The sequence below is a fragment of the Eptatretus burgeri genome, chromosome 2 (assembly GCF_056783735.1).
Source record: "Eptatretus burgeri isolate ZD-2024b chromosome 2, Ebu_testis_v1, whole genome shotgun sequence".
NCBI classification, from domain to species: domain Eukaryota; kingdom Metazoa; phylum Chordata; class Myxini; order Myxiniformes; family Myxinidae; genus Eptatretus; species Eptatretus burgeri.
The window spans coordinates 15488746-15504516 of record NC_140962.1 but is presented as its reverse complement, the minus strand read 5'-3'; the positions used below and the strand labels follow the sequence as shown (position 1 = coordinate 15504516).

At 44.1% G+C, this 15771-nt stretch overlaps 1 protein-coding gene across 9 annotated transcripts in view; it reads right to left on the bottom strand.

The window, feature by feature from the left end:
- Positions 1 to 15771, bottom strand: part of LOC147031472 (apoptosis-stimulating of p53 protein 1-like) — a 135350-nt gene that overhangs the window by 27309 nt on the left and 92270 nt on the right. For all 9 annotated transcript variants that reach the window (XM_085863627.1, XM_085863670.1, XM_085863655.1 and 6 more), the window contains 3 exons: positions 14742 to 14964; positions 4443 to 4580; positions 4223 to 4356 (listed from right to left, as the gene is read on the bottom strand). In XM_085863627.1, the coding sequence (XP_085719753.1) occupies positions 4223 to 4356; positions 4443 to 4580; positions 14742 to 14964 (495 nt within the window). The remainder of the gene's footprint in view (positions 1 to 4222; positions 4357 to 4442; positions 4581 to 14741; positions 14965 to 15771) is intronic.

Genomic DNA, 15771 nt, shown 5'->3' with positions numbered 1-15771 from the left:
GAAATGGCAGACTTATGATTTTTTTTTTTAGGTTACAATTGTGGATATGGTCGGGTCAGCTGTCTAACCAATGTGGCGAAGGCAGTTCGTCCACATGAACACACATACATAATCCAAAAAAACGAAGCATATATATATATATATATATATATATATATATATATATATATATATATATATATATATATATATATATATATATATATATATATATATATATTGAAAGATAAAGCTCTTTCTAACCACTGATTCACTGACTGATATTAAAGATCAGTACTTTCCAGGTTTGGAAAGCTGAGATTTTGGGTGCTGATGAACATCGAAGCTGGTACACCGGAAAAATAATAATAATAATCACAGAATCGTCGGACATCTGGAAATGAAAGTGCACATAAATGAAATAATAAATGAAAAAAAATGCAGGTGAGCACCCGAGACAAAGGGGAAGGATGGTAATTTTGTGTGCCAACGGATATCGAAGCCGATACACCGGAACAAAAAAAAAAAAAAAAAAAAACCACAGAATCGGACAACATCCAAAAATGAAAATATAAATAAATGAAAAACAAATCCAGATGAGTGACCCAAGACAATGGGGAAGCATGGTTCGTATGTGATTTTTTTTTTTTTTTTTTTTTTTTTTTTTTTGTATACCTTGGTCGAGGCTCGTATGAGAGCTAACACACAACTCACAGCAAGGAGGCATGAGACAAGAGGGGTGGGAGTGGAAGGGACAAAACAGTGGGGAACAGACACATTAGGTGAACTGTGGAAGGGAGAGGGATGGGGATGGGACGGGGAACATGGCGAAGAGAAGATGGACATTACAGGGACTTTCAGGAAGGAAAGCAGGAGAATTGAAGGAAGTGGGCTTGGGTGGATTATCGGGGGTAGAAAAGATCGAGGATTTGGATGGGGGAAAGATAAGAGGTGGTGGTGAACAGCTGTTTTGAAAGCCTGGAGGGAAGAATGGGAAAGAATAGAGTGAGGAAGTTTATTCCAAAGGCGGGAAAAAGAGGAATGAAAGAGTGAAGATGAGCAGTGATTCGTGATTTTGGTAGTTTTACCAGAAGGGGGTTGTTGGCGGACCTTGAGCGCCCTGTGGAAATGTGGTTGGGACAAATCGCAGAGAGAGCAGGGGGGGCAAGGCTGGAGAGGAGTCGGTAGAAGACAGAAAGACCACCGACCAACCTGCGGTGATTGAGTGAGAGGCCCAAAGACTCAGCTTCATTGCGGGAGATGCCAATGATCTTAAAAGCCCTGGTTTCGACAGCGTGAAGCCGAGAAAGGTGGGAGGCAGGAGCACCAGACCAGAGGGGAGAGCAGTACTCCATCAGGCTACGGACAAAAGCTTTGTAAGTGGTCAGGAGCTCAAGAGGGCCGAGGAAGGACTTTGCACGACGGAGGATTCCCAGTCGGCGACTGGCTTTTGAGGCAAGGTTGGAAATGTGACTTTCCCAGGAAAGGTCATGGCAGATAGTGAGACCCAGAAGCTTGAAAGAAAAGACTTCTTCCAGAGGATTGTTGAGAAAGTGGATGGGGGGGTTTTGTAAACGGTCCTTTCGAAGAGACATAGTGAGAGTGTGAGATTTGTGTGGATTGAAAGACATGTTCCACGTGTTGGACCAGTTTGTGATTTTATCCAGATCTGCAGTGAGCGAAGAAGCTGCTGCTTGCCGGTCTGAGGGATGACAGATGGTACGGCAGAGGGTGGAGTCATCGGCAAAGAGAAATAGAGGATTTTCCAGAGAGTCCGAGAGATCATTGATGAAAACCAGAAAAAGAACAGGGCCCAGAACGCTACCTATATACATATATATATATATATATATACATACATATACAGGAAACAAAAATTATATGTATATGTTGGAAAAATTACATGCCCAGACCAGGAATCTAACCCAGGTCCTCAGAAAAACCATACCAGTACTCTGCCATCTGAGCTATCTGGGCGATCCATGGGCTGGACATGCAATTCTCCCACATATAGTTGCCACTCTCTTTTCCCCTGCTGTTTTCAGGGCACTCACTGCCAACCACAGGAGCAACAAGGACCTGTCCATGAAAGGGTCTCCCCCCCCATGGGGAGCCAATTCCATGACTACTATTATTCACCACAGGGGATGCAGTAACAATTACAAATAAAAATATATAAACCCTTGAAAAGAATTGCTGATGTTTGCCAAGCACTAATGTATATTTTGTGTGTGTGTGTGTGTGTGTGTGTGTGTGTGTGTGTGTGTGTGTGTGTGTGTGTGTGTGTGTGTGTGTGTGTGTGTGTGTGTGTGTGTGTGTGTGTGTTTTGTTTCATAAAGCATCACATCCTCTGTCTCTGTCTCTGTCTCTGTCTCTCTCCCCCCCCCAATCCCAATACAGTGCAGCACCCTCCTCCTGCACCTCTTTCTCTGCCCCCTCTCCGGAGACAAACACCGCATGGACATAACCACTGTCCAGACACATATGTAGAGGACCACCATCCAGACACGTCCAGAGACAAAGAGATAGAGATAGTGGTGGGAGGGGAGGAGAGAAGTGCATGAGGAGGGTGATGCACTGTATTGGGATGGGACAAAGAGAGAGCGGTTGGGGGTAGGGGAGTTAGCAAAGAGAATATGCGATGCTTTATGAACACACACACACACACACACACACACACACACACACACACACACACACACACACACACACACACACACACACACACACACACACACACACACACACACACACACTTAGTGCTTGGCCGATATTGGCAATTCTTCGGTAATAGGCAGGTTGGAGTCAGTGTGACTACTGACTGCAGCACGTACTGTAAACAACCCATAAACCTTGAGTAGTAGTTTTCGCGCTTGCTTTGGGGGAATTTCATTGAACAAATTAAAGAAATATTGTTGCATTATAGACGTTTCAAAGAGATGTGCTGCCAATCGTCACGTGACGGGTGGAAAAAAATTGGCTGTGTAATTTCGAAAACATGTTTCTATGGCAAACAGCTCGGAAATTGGGTGTTATCAATTATATTTTGCTTTGAAACTCACAAAGAGAAACGTATAACCTTTGTATAGCACAACCGGTTCATATAATAACCAATCTACCCACATGTACCTCTACCTTGTAGCAACTGCCGACTATACATCCTGATCAGGACACGAACTGTACTGCCATCGACTGAAGGGCGCTCGGCAAGTGGCGTGAGCATTCAAGCAAGCAGTTCAATGAAAGGATCGAAAAGGAATGGCTGGCTTGGCAAGTGATGAGCAATCACTGAACCGTCATATTAAACACACACCTCCTGGAGACGCCCAAAATATCAAATATATCTGAATTAGCCAAATGAACACTTTTTTTTAAAGCAGTCGGAACCACAGCTAAGTTCAATACTGGAGCTGAAATTTTGTAATTCGGCTTAGTTGAAGAGATTCTTGAGGTGATGGCATGTGCGGAAATGAAATAAAGCCACAAATTCTGGCGTCTCCGGGCGTTTATAAGCATTGCAATGATACCCAGTGAGTCGTGGGTGTGATGCTCAGCCATTCGATTATGAGTGAGGAAAGTGAAAAAAGAAAAAAAACTCGTTAAGAAATCGTTGCGGCCTGTTCCAACTCAAGGCATTGTTCAGGAAGCCGAACAAAATGGCGAATTAAGTGGCCAGCGTGGTAACTGAGGATGTCTTGAGATGCCATCGAGGTGGCTGAGGATGCACCTGATGAAGGATATAATTAAATAAGGCCGTTAACTATCCTCAAAAGGGGTGTTTTAATTAACCTCAACACCCAATTTTAACTCCTTCCCTTCCTTGGTGTTCCCTGAGTGTGCATGCAAAGTTGCAGGCAGCTAGGTTTCATGGTTTTGGAGTTATGGACACACACACACACACACACACACACACACACACACACACACACACACACACACACACACACACACACACACACACACACACACACACACACACACACACACACACACACACACACACACACACACACACACACACACATAGATGACATTCACCGAGGATAATTGCCATTCTGGAATTGGCCACACAGTGTACATGTATGAAAAAGGGATGGCTTCTCATAATGTATGCTGCACAAAAAAAAAAAAAATGACAATAATAATAATTTGAAATGAGAAAACATTCTCAATGTTTCAGAAAAACCTTAGACTTGAGATTTTTTTTTTCTTTGGTAGTCACTTATAGTGTGAATATGCTCACCAGCCATCACTATCGCCAGCATTCACATTGACGCCGAACTGAATGAGGAAGCGTACGATAGCGACGTGTCCGGCACAAACGGCATTGTGCAGAGCCGTTATGCCTTCATCATTGGGATGGCTCGGGTTATCCACCTGACAATATAAAACAGTCTCAGTAACATTTCGCAGGTCAAGATCCTTCTCTTCAAGTCCATACCAATATGAAAACAAAGCCAAACCTCATAGATAATGCGCTGCACGAGGTCAAATTCTCCTTCGAGTGAAGCATCGAGGAGAAGCGCAAGAGGATTGAATTTCACCCGAATCCCAGAGTTGGTGCGTTCCGAGCCCACTTTCTTTAGGTTTGTGCGCTTGTCCTACGGAAAGAGTACATATCTGATTATAAGATTATACAAGGCAATCCAGTCCATTAAACGACAAATTAAGAGAGTCAGACATTTCCAAGGTAACCAGGATTAAAGATACGAGGAGACAAAAGCACATAAAGCTATGAAATACATGCATTTTATTACAAAAGTGAAGATGTTGTGGTCTCCATTTCTCAAAATTATTAAATGAAGGTGAGTTAAAAGGGCCATCCATGTATTATCGATGCAAATATGATCAAGTCATCTTTAATACCCTACTCACATCATTTCCCCTCTGGAAAAAATTATATACATATATATATATATATTTATATATCTATGTTTGCTGGAAATTCATATCTGCAGCAGGTGGTTCATGAGAAATATGAAAATCACCTGGTCAATTTATTTGTGGTGCAGAAGCAGTTGCCCATACAGCCACACTCTGAGATAGCAAACAATATAACCTAGTGTCAATGAACCTCCAAGAAGACCAGAATACTTGCAGTCCCGGCAGGAATTTGTAGTTTAGACAGGGGGGCAGCAATAACCTTCCCACTCTTCACTAAAAGACACGATGGGATTTTCAATGTTCACCAACTAATGCCAGCAGATGGGACACCCGGTTTTAACTTCCATCCAAGGGACACAGCACACACACTGATGTAATGTTGTTATTATTTTTTGTATACAATGTCGAGGCTCGTATGAGAGCCAACACACAGGACGTACAACAAGGGGAGCAGGAGACAAGAGGGGCAGGAGAGGGAAGGACAAAACAGTGGGGAACAGAGACATCTGTGGAAGGAAGAGGGATGGGGTGGGTTACACAGAGTAAACAAGATGGACACCACAGGGACATTCAGGTCCTGGAGGCCTGGAGGGAAGAATGGGATTGGAGAGAGTGAGGGAGTTTATTCCAAAGGTGTGGAAAAAGAGGAATGAAAGAGTGAAGGTGAGCAGTGATTCATGATTTTGGTAGTTTTACCAGAAGGGGGTTGTTGGTGGACCTTGAGCGCTCTGTGGAAATATCACAGACAGAGCGGGGGGGGGAGAGATCAGAGAGGAGACGGTAGAAGACAGAAAGACCACTGACCTGCCTGCGGTGAGAGAGAAAGAGAGGCCGAAAGATTCAGCCTCACCGCGGGAGATACCAATGATCCGAAATGCCTTGGTTTCCACAGCGTGAAGCCGAGAAAGGTGAGAGATGGGTAGGCTTCAAGGAAACCCAATAGGTCAAGATCGATGAAAACTCACAAAACAACTCAAATTTTGAAACGAAACCGAACTAGCAACACAGTAAATATGTAGGTAACAAAATAAACAGTCAAAGTGACAAATAACGACCAGAAATTTAACTTTGAGAAAGTCGGCAGAGACCCCTGAGAGAACCAGCCATCTCCTCAAAACCTGGAAAAAGTATTGTGGAAGAATTGGCCAGAAGAAGGCAAGAGACCAACTCAACAACAACAAAAAAATGGGAGTCATTCCTGAAAGATAGACAGACAAGGAGCAAAGAGGAAACTAGAAGTGCACTCGGTAGACCGTATACCTCCGCCACGTAACGCCTGATCCACGAGAACATATCGGGCCCAATACGTTTTTGAAATATCTTGCTATACAGTACTGTATCGTTTTTGGCCCGATCACTCAATGGTGAAGAATCACTTTAAAAATTCTGAAATCCGGATCCGGATCCGGATCTTCACCAAAATCTAATTAGTTCGTCTTTGTCACACTCCCAACCTGTCCACAAAATTTCATCTGGATCCATCCACAAGTTTTTGAGACATCATGTACACAAACAAACAGACAGAAAGGGGGTAAAAACATAACCTCCTTCACCTTTGGTGGTGGAGGTAAAAAAAAAGGGCAGCCATAATAAGAGGGGCACATACAGATTAGGTATATAACAAACAGGATAACTTATAGATTGAAAAGGAGTAAAGGTCAGTTTCTGGATAAGCACATCCAATCGGGTGGAGCCAGAAAGGTTCCAAGGGCAGAGGGCAACAGCCAAAATGGATGTGGTACAGAACCGCAAGGCCACCTATCTGTTCGTAGTTGGAGAATAGAAAAGGAAGCCAACAAGATGGCGGTGGGTTTCCACCTTAGACTCTTGGGGAAGAGAGAGACTGAAGGGTTTCGGGTAGACAATTTCACACACACCTTGCTGTTGGTGTCCCCCCCACCCCTTTCCATGATCTTCTTTTTTGTTCTGGTCTATTCTGTGTTCTTCCTCTTCCACAAGCCTCAAATTTGTGTACAAAAAAAAGGAGGAAAGGCATGAAGGTGAGTATTGGTTCTATTTAGTGAATGGTAACGATGCACCAGTTTCTGGATAAGCACGTCCAATCGGGTGGAGCTGGAAAGGTTCCAATAGCAGAGGGCAACAGACAAAATGGATGTGGTACAGAACCACAAGGCCACCTATCTGTTCGTAGTTGGAGAGGAGCAATCCCTGTGCTTCAGTCTTACGCTAAGAGATGCCAATTATGTACCATTAGCCTGTAAAACCTGAAGCACAGGGATTACACCACATCCTTCGTATTCCGCAGGCATTCCCAAACCCACAGATGTGAGAGAGAGAGAGAAAAGAGAGAGAGAGAGAGAGAAAAAAGAGAGAGAGAGAGAGAAAAGAGAGAGAGAGAGAGAAAAGAGAGAGAAAAGAGAGAGAGAGAGAGAGAGAGAGAGAGAGAGAGAGAGAGAGAGAGAGAGAAAGAGAGAGAGAGAGAGAAAAGAGAGAGAGAAAAAGAGAGAGAGAGAGAAAAGAGAGAGAGAGAGAGAAAAGAGAGAGAGACAGAGAGAGAGAGAGAGAGAGAGAGAGAGAGAGAGAGAGAGAGAGAGAGAGAGAGAGAGAGAGAGAGAGAGAGAGAGAGAGAGAGAAAAGAGAGAGAAAGGAAGAGAGAGAGAAAAGAGAGAGAGAGAGAGAGAGAGAGAGAGAGAGAGAGAGAGAGAGAGAGAGAGAAAAGAGAGAGAGAAAAGAGAGAGAGAGAGAGAGAGAAAAGAGAGAGAGAGAAAAGAGAGAGAGAGAGAGAGAGAGAGAGATATATATGCACTCTGCACCAAGGAATGCCTTTGCTCTGCAACAACTTCTGCAAAGCTCTACAAAGACACCACTGTGCCCTGTAACCCAGATTGGAGTTGTGATCGGCTCAAGATGTGCTGTTGCGAATTTTGAGGTCGAGCTCCAAGGACTGTAAAACCAGAGGTTGACCATGTAAATGGATTGAAAGATGAGCAAAGTAATACTTGAGTAGAAACTGGCAAAATGTAAGGCTGCAGCTTGCTTTTTGAAGGGTAAGTAGTAAATAATTGAATTGCTGCTCTTTGGAATTACTGCTAAATGTTAAAATTATTTTCCAAGGAGGAAGAATTAATTTGTGTGCTCCAGGAATAGAAGAGGACCAAGGATGCTACCTTGAAAGACATAAGCGTTGAATAGAATGGTCGGAGAAAGAATTCCATGCAGTGAAATGTGTTTTCCTTTGCACGAAGGAACTTTCAAGCCATTTAAAGATGGGAATCTGAATGCAATTGGCAGACATATTAGGAAGCAGAGCTGGATGTCAAGACTGTCAAAAGCTTGTGAATTGTCTCTATGGACTTCCTTGTCCTTTTCTTTGAGATGTATGGCATCTATCCATTGTCGAGTTAGCAAGTGTAGTCTGTCCAAGGTAGACTGGTTAGGACAAAAGCCAAACTGGCAGTCTTGTTTATAAATGTTGAGATAAGATCAGCAGCGATAATAAGTTCCACGGGATTGCGAATTGCTGACTAGCCTGTAATTCAGAGGATCATTTGTTGGAACGCTTCCCATAAATAAAGTGACATTATCCACCTTCAAGAAAGGAGAAAAATATGATGAGGAGGAAATAGAAATCAGCAGCACAGATGCAGTTTTTGAGAACGAAGGCAGTGATGCCATCAAGTACAGCTGCAAATGAGTTAGCGGGTTTAACTGAGAACTTGTCCACCTTTGCAGTTATGAAAAGCTTATTTTGTTGTTTTTTTTTCATCATGAGAACAGGTTCAAAGAGTAGTAAATGACAGGACATGGAATGAGCTGTAGCACCATTATGCCATCTCCCTTCCAACAGTGACGGTATTCTCAGTCCACTTCCACCCACATGACTGCCAATGGGGATGACCTTCACCAATCTTTTGCAAACTACTCCTGACAGGACTTCTGTTTCTCCACTGATCTTTATACTGTAGCAGACCAAAACATTGAAATCTTCCTTCTATGTGTAGATATATCTCTTTGCATACCCCACTCCTGCAAATGCAGAAAAACCTCATCCCCTGAGTGATTCTCCCATCATTGTGCTTCCTTTGTCCCCTTGAAAAACTGCTTCTTCAAAGCCTGGAAAGCTTCACCTTCACATCATAGTCTTGGTACTTATGTGGTTTCCCACAACAACCACAAGCACATCATCTCTGCAGGCAAAGCCACTTTAATCCACCAGACCTCTGACAAGTTTCCCCTCCCCCCTTCCCAGCAGCAGTCATGCCTTCTGATCCTTGGCCAAGTACATCTCAACCAACTTCTGTGAGTCATCTTTTCCTCCTCACAACAACCCTGATAGCTCTTCTGTCTCTGGCTCTCCTCAATCTAAAGCCAACACCTCTGCCTCTCAGTTTTCAGCCAACTATGCTCTGGATAACTCCACTAGAACTAGTCCTGCTTTTCCCAAATCCTTACGCCTGCCATTAAATTTTCCACTTGCAAAGTTTGGCAGACCCTACTCACCCTTGTCAACAAAAAAGCCAATGGTCCAGATGGCATTCCTGCTGTTGTCCTTAAATGTTGTGCTCCAAGACTTGCTCCTCTTTTCTCTAAATGTTCAACCTCTCCTACTCTACCAGTATTTACCCAACCTCTTGGAAGCACGCAATGTCTGCTTTAGCCTGAAAAAGGGTGACAGGTCTGATCCCTCCAATTATAGTTAAATCGCTTTAACCTCCAATATCTGCAAAGTCATGGACTCCGTCATCAATAAACAATTTTAACCCACCTTGAATACCGCTCTCCTCACAATGACCATAAATATGGCTTCTGCAAAGCCAGGTCCACTCGTGACCTCCTTGGCCTACATTGCAAACGAATGGTCTTCAGCTCTCTTAACACGTTGGAGAAAGTTGAGTTGTTGCAGAGGACATTAGGAAGGCTGTTGACAGAGTCTGGCACAAAGGGCTCCTAGCAAAGCTCCCAATGTGTGGTATTCAGCCTTTGTTCATCACCTGATTTTGTGACTTCCTCGCTGGGTGATCTCTCTCTACCTTTGTTGATGGTACCTCTCTGACCCCCATCACATCAATTCTGGTGTCCCTCAAGGTTCTGTCTCTGTCTCTCTCTTTTCCATCAATGACCTCCTCACAGCTACCAACAACCCTGTCCATTCCTTTGCTAACGACACCACCCTTCACTCCTACACCAGTTACAAGTCCCATAACACCTCCTCTCAGTTTTTTTTTTGTTGCCTCTTTCACTTGTGATCTGCATCATTCTGCAGTGGGGCTCTGCCAACCCTGTTTCCTTCAAATAATCCAAGATTCAAACCCTCCCTATATCCAGCAAGATACACCTCTCTTTTCATGTGCAGCTCTCGCTCAACTCCAGCAGTCCTCATAATATGTTCAGCGTCACCGTCTCCAGAAATCTGTCCCGGCAGTCTCACATCCTCAATATCACCAAATCTGCCTCCAAGAAACTTGGTTCTCTCTTCAGAGCTCACAAGTACTTAACTTCCATCAGCTTGTCCCCCATCTACAAATCCCAAATCAGACGTGTGATGGAAGACTGCTCCCATATCTGGGGTGGTGCTCCTCCATTGGTCATCAGTATTCTGGATCATGGCCAAGCCAAAGCTGTCAAAGTCATTAACGATCATATTTTGTCGTCATCTCCAACCTTTGGCTCATGGTCAAACAATCTCTTCCCTTTGCCTTTTCTTCCACTATTACCACAATCGGTGCTCTTTCGAACTCTGTTTCTGTCCCTCCTCCTCTTCACTCTGTTCATTACACCAATCTATCTTCTACTCATCACCCTTTCTGCGTTACCCTTGCTTCCTTCTGTACCAATCACCATGCCTCCTCCTCATTCCCCCTAACTTCCTCTCATTGGAAAAGCCTCCCCAGCAGTGTTTTCCCTACTTCTATCCACTTGCAGCAATCCATGTCACAAGTCCATCATTTAGATCTCATTTAATTACTACATATTCCCATATTTTCTTTGCTTTTTCACCTGGGAGGCTTGTCTTGGTTTTGCACTCGGCCATCCTCCTTCAGACTGTAATTCTCAGTTGCCCCCAGCACTTTGAGAAATTATAACCAATTGTCTATCCCCAGACTTGTGGATTATGGGTTTTGTGGCACAATTCATTCACCTTCAACAAACGGTTTATTCATAATATTGTTCATTTCGAGGACTCCTGATTGTGAAATTGGCACATTAAGTTAGTCCTGCAGTTTCACGTCGCCTTGGCTGGAGATCAAAATGCAAGTTCCAGCAAATTAGCATGAGGGCAGTTTAAATCGCCATAAAATACAGCAAGATCGAGAAAATGAGAGACAGTCCGTGTCTAAAAATTGGGGCATTGTAGATTGTGGTCATTGTTGGATGTGGTAAAGATACAATATGCACAAACGGGTTGCATTAAAGTCATCGATCCAGGGGACGTCGGTGTTGAATTGTGTATTGCTGCGGTTGAGCTTAAGGGCATACGCACGTACATGTCTACTAATGCATGGTCAAAGCTGGGTACAAAGATTACTCAAGAAGGACAAACGAGAGGGTCTGGGACATTGAAAAATAATTATTTCCATCGAGTAAAGATGCGGCAACCTGACAGAATAGATCAGTTTGGTAGGAATTACTGGTTTTCATGATTCCCTTAATGATAACACATTTTCTTTGTGACAAGGATGCTCTCTATATGAGGAAGTGTTTTCAGCATCATGTTGAGAAACCGACCACTTAAATTTTTTGAAACATCGACAAAAGTAAGATTTTTAAAAGTTGAACCTCTCCAACAAGTAACACAAACAAGAATTCTGACTTGATAGCAGATCTTTCAGTTTGTATAGAGTTGCCTGGTCCGTGGATGTGTAGGAGACATCTTGATGTAAATCAAGTCAGGAAACTGTCAGCTTAAGATAAGATCACTCAAGCCGACTGGCAGGGTCTCCAAGCAGCCATCAAACTTATAGACTGGTCTCCCATCGCTACTTTCTCCAAAATCAACTCATCCTGGGAATTCTTTCAAAGAAACTTGCTCTCCCTCATGCACAGATTTATCCCCTCTCGTGTTCAGTTGTCCTCCCCTTCCTCCCGCCCTTGGTTCACTGAAGCTTGTGGCGAGGCAGTTGTCCTGAAACAACTTGCCTTTGCCTCGTGGAAAGCAAACCCAACTGAGGGTAATCTCAGTTCCTTCCACAAAGCTCGGAACAAGTGTGTATCTACCCTCAGGAGAGCCAGAAAACAACATCTTTCTCATCTCAAGTCTGAACTCTCAAACCTCTCTCTCTCCTCAAAATCCTGGTGGCGTTTAATCAAATCTGTTTCTGGTGTATGTTCCCCCTCCATCCCCTCCCTTACCTCAAATGGCCGCACTGCTGATTCCACACGTGAAAAGGCTGAATGCCGAAACTCGGTGTTTGCATCTAAAACTTGTGTCCGAAACCCATCACTTTCTCGACCCACCTTAACCAGTCACACCCAACTGTCCCTGGTCTCTGTGTCCTTTTCTCCTGACAAGGTGGAGAGCTTGCTGTCAAACCTCGACTCAGATTCTGCAACCGGTCCAGACGGCATCAGCCCACGTGTACGAAAAACCTGCTCTTCTGCTCTTGCTCACCCTCTCTCTGTTCTATTCACCCTCTCATTTGCCCAAGGTCATCTGCCATCTGCTTGGAAATCTGCTAACATCACTGCCCTGCATAAAAAGGTGCAAAAACAGATCCCTGTAACTACAGACCAATCAGCCTTCTTCCAATCATCAGCAAGGTTATGGAATCCATCATCGCTTCAGACATGAAATCCTTCCTCTTCTCCAATGGCTTGATTTCCAATCATCAATTTGGTTTCAGACCAGGTCACTCTACCCTGGATATGCTGCTTCTGCTCTCCCAACAATGGATGGAGGTCCTCAATGCCCGACAGGAAATCATAGTCTTATCACTGGACATATCACGTGCTTTTGACACGGTCTGGCACCCTGCCCTACTCACCAAACTCTCTTCCCATGGTATTCAAGGCCATATCCACTCATGGCTCGCAGACTTCCTCTCCTGTCGCAGTCACCGTGTGGCCCTAAATGGAGTTCTTTCATCCCCTCTTCCTGTCCAGGCTGGAGTTCCTCAAGGTAGCGTTTTAGGCGCTGTTCTTTTTTTGGTTTTCATCAATGATCTCTCCGACTCTCTGGAAAATCCTCTATATCTCTTTGCTGATGACTCCACCCTCTGCCGTACCATCTGTCATCCCTCAAACCGGCAAGCAGCAGCTTCTTCGCTCGCTGCAGATCTGGGTAAAATCACAAACTGGTCCAACACGTGGAACATGTCTTTCAATCCAGACAAATCTCACACTCTCACTATGTCTCTGCGAAAGGAACGTTTAGAAACCCCCCCCCCTCCTATCCACTTTCTCAACAATCCTCTGGAAGAAGTCCTTTCTTTCAAGCTTCTGGGTCTCACTATCTGCCATGACCTTTCCTGGGAAAGCCACATTTCAAACCTTGCCTCCAAAGCGAGTCGCCGACTGGGAATCCGCCGTCGTGCAAAGTCCTTCCTCAGCCCACCTGAGCTCCTGACCACTTACAAAGCTTTCGTCCACAGCCTGATGGAGTACTGCTCTCCCCTCTGGGCTGGTGCTCCTGCCTCCCACCTTTCTCGGCTTCACGCTGTGGAAACCAAGGCAGTTCGGATCATTGGTATCTCCCGCGATGAGGCCGAGTCTTTGGGCCTCTCACTCAATCACCGCAGGCTGGTCGGTGGTCTTTCTGTCTTCTACCGACTCCTCTCCAGCCTTGCCCCCCCTGCTCTCTCTGCGATTTGTCCCCACCACATTCCATAGGGCGCTCATAGTCCGCCAACAACCCCCTTCTGGTAAAACTACCAAAATCACGAATCACTGCTCATCTTCACTATTTCATTCCTCTTTTTTCCCGCCTTTGGAATAAACTTCCTCACTCTATTCTTTCCCATTCTTCCCTCCAGGCTTTCAAAACAGCTGTTCACCACCACCTCTTATCTTCCCCCATCCAAACCCTCGATCTTTTCTACCCCCGATCATCCACCCAATCCCACTTCCTTCAATTCCCCTGCTTTCCTTCCTGAAAGTCCCTGTAATGTCCATCTTCTCTTCGCCATGTTCCCCGTCCCATCCCCATCCCTCTCCCTTCCACAGTTCACCTAATGTCTGTTCCCCACCGTTTTGTCCCTTCCACTCCCGCCCCTCTTGTCTCATGCCCCCTTGCTGTGAGTTGTGTGTTAGCTCTCATACGAGCCTCGACAAGGTATACAAAAAAAATAAAAAAATAAAAACTCCCTCACTCTATTCAATCACATTCTTCCCTCGAGGCCTTCAAAACAGTTGTTCACCACCACCTATCATCCCCCATCCAAATCCTCGATCTTTTCTACCCCGAATAATGCACTCAAGCTCACCTCCTTCAAATTCCCTGCTTTTCTTCCTGAAAGTTCCCGTAATGTCCATCTTTTATACCCCGTGTTCCCCACCCCATCCCTCTCCCTTCCACAGATCTCCTAATGTCTCTGTTCATCATTGTTTTGTCCTTCCCACTCCCACTCTTCTTGTCTCATGCCCCCTTGCTGTGCGTTGTGTGTTAGCTCTCACACGAGCCTCGACAAGGTATACAAAAAAAGAAGAGGAAAGCAATTATTTCACAGAAAATAAAAATAAAAATACATTCCATGAAAAGCCAATTTCCCATTTTGTGGGTATTTTTCATATTGCAAGTGAAAAACTAATTGATGTGATCGAATAATTCTTGCTTTTCAATTTCAGTTTACTTTCACTTAACGAGAGGTTTATCAATGAGAAATTAGATTGGCGGAGTAACTCAAACCGACAATGAATTACTGGCCACCGACTGATTTAACCAGGTCTCCTCATCGAGTCTATAACAAAAGCATTCCACACACCGGAGGTATGATGGGAGGATAGACGACAGGTGGCTCCAGGTCATCAATGAAATCAAGATCTTCTTCATCAGATGCATAAGAATCTGATAACCGAAATCCAATTTCAGCCTCTTCTTCAATTGCGCCAAAGTCCACCTGCTCACGCAGTGTGTCCAGTTCACGGCTAGGGTCCTCAGACACTTCCTGGGGAAGAGGGGGGATCGGTGGAGCCTCTCCTCCATTTCTGCAGGAAGTGGGTATCAAGACCCCGAGCATGGTTAGACATTGATACAGTTACAGCCAATACGGTTTAACACACACTCCAGGCCAAGAGGTTATATATATATATATATATATATATATATATATATATATATATATATATATATATATATATATATATATATATATATATACATACATACATATATATACATACATATATACATACCACATATACATACCACAAGGGGAAAACCAGAGATGTCACTTTTTATAAATTTCAGGGTTATTGCACCTGCCAATAGTTGGCAACATAAGGTTTCCTCTCACAATATTACTTTAACAAATAATCAGGGGTGTCACATAATTTATATGGTATAAAGTTTAGCCATGCAATGAAAAAACAAGTGTTGTCAAAGCTGAACAAGTAGAAACCCAGAGTTGTCAGTACTTTACTCCTGGTTATCTCCCTTTCATTCATGTTAACTGTTCCACCATAATATTCAGAATTGAGAAACTAAAAAATGAAAGGTTGTAAAACCTTCACAGCATAAACTCTGAGCACAACAATGGCCTATTTGGTTATATCATGGGCTCCGTAGTTGATGCATATCATGGTTCAAGCCTGGTCAAACCTTTGTGACTTTTATGGGACCCACGCCTTGGCTTAATGGTTAGCGCGTCTGTGTACCCATCCTCATTCGATGTACCCACCGCCCAATCAACCTGCAGGTATATGAGGGAGTCACATGAGGTGACCGGCTATCGCGGGGGTGGTTTATTCTTGGTTTCCTCCCGGTTTTCCATCATATTAAGTAGTACGGAGTAA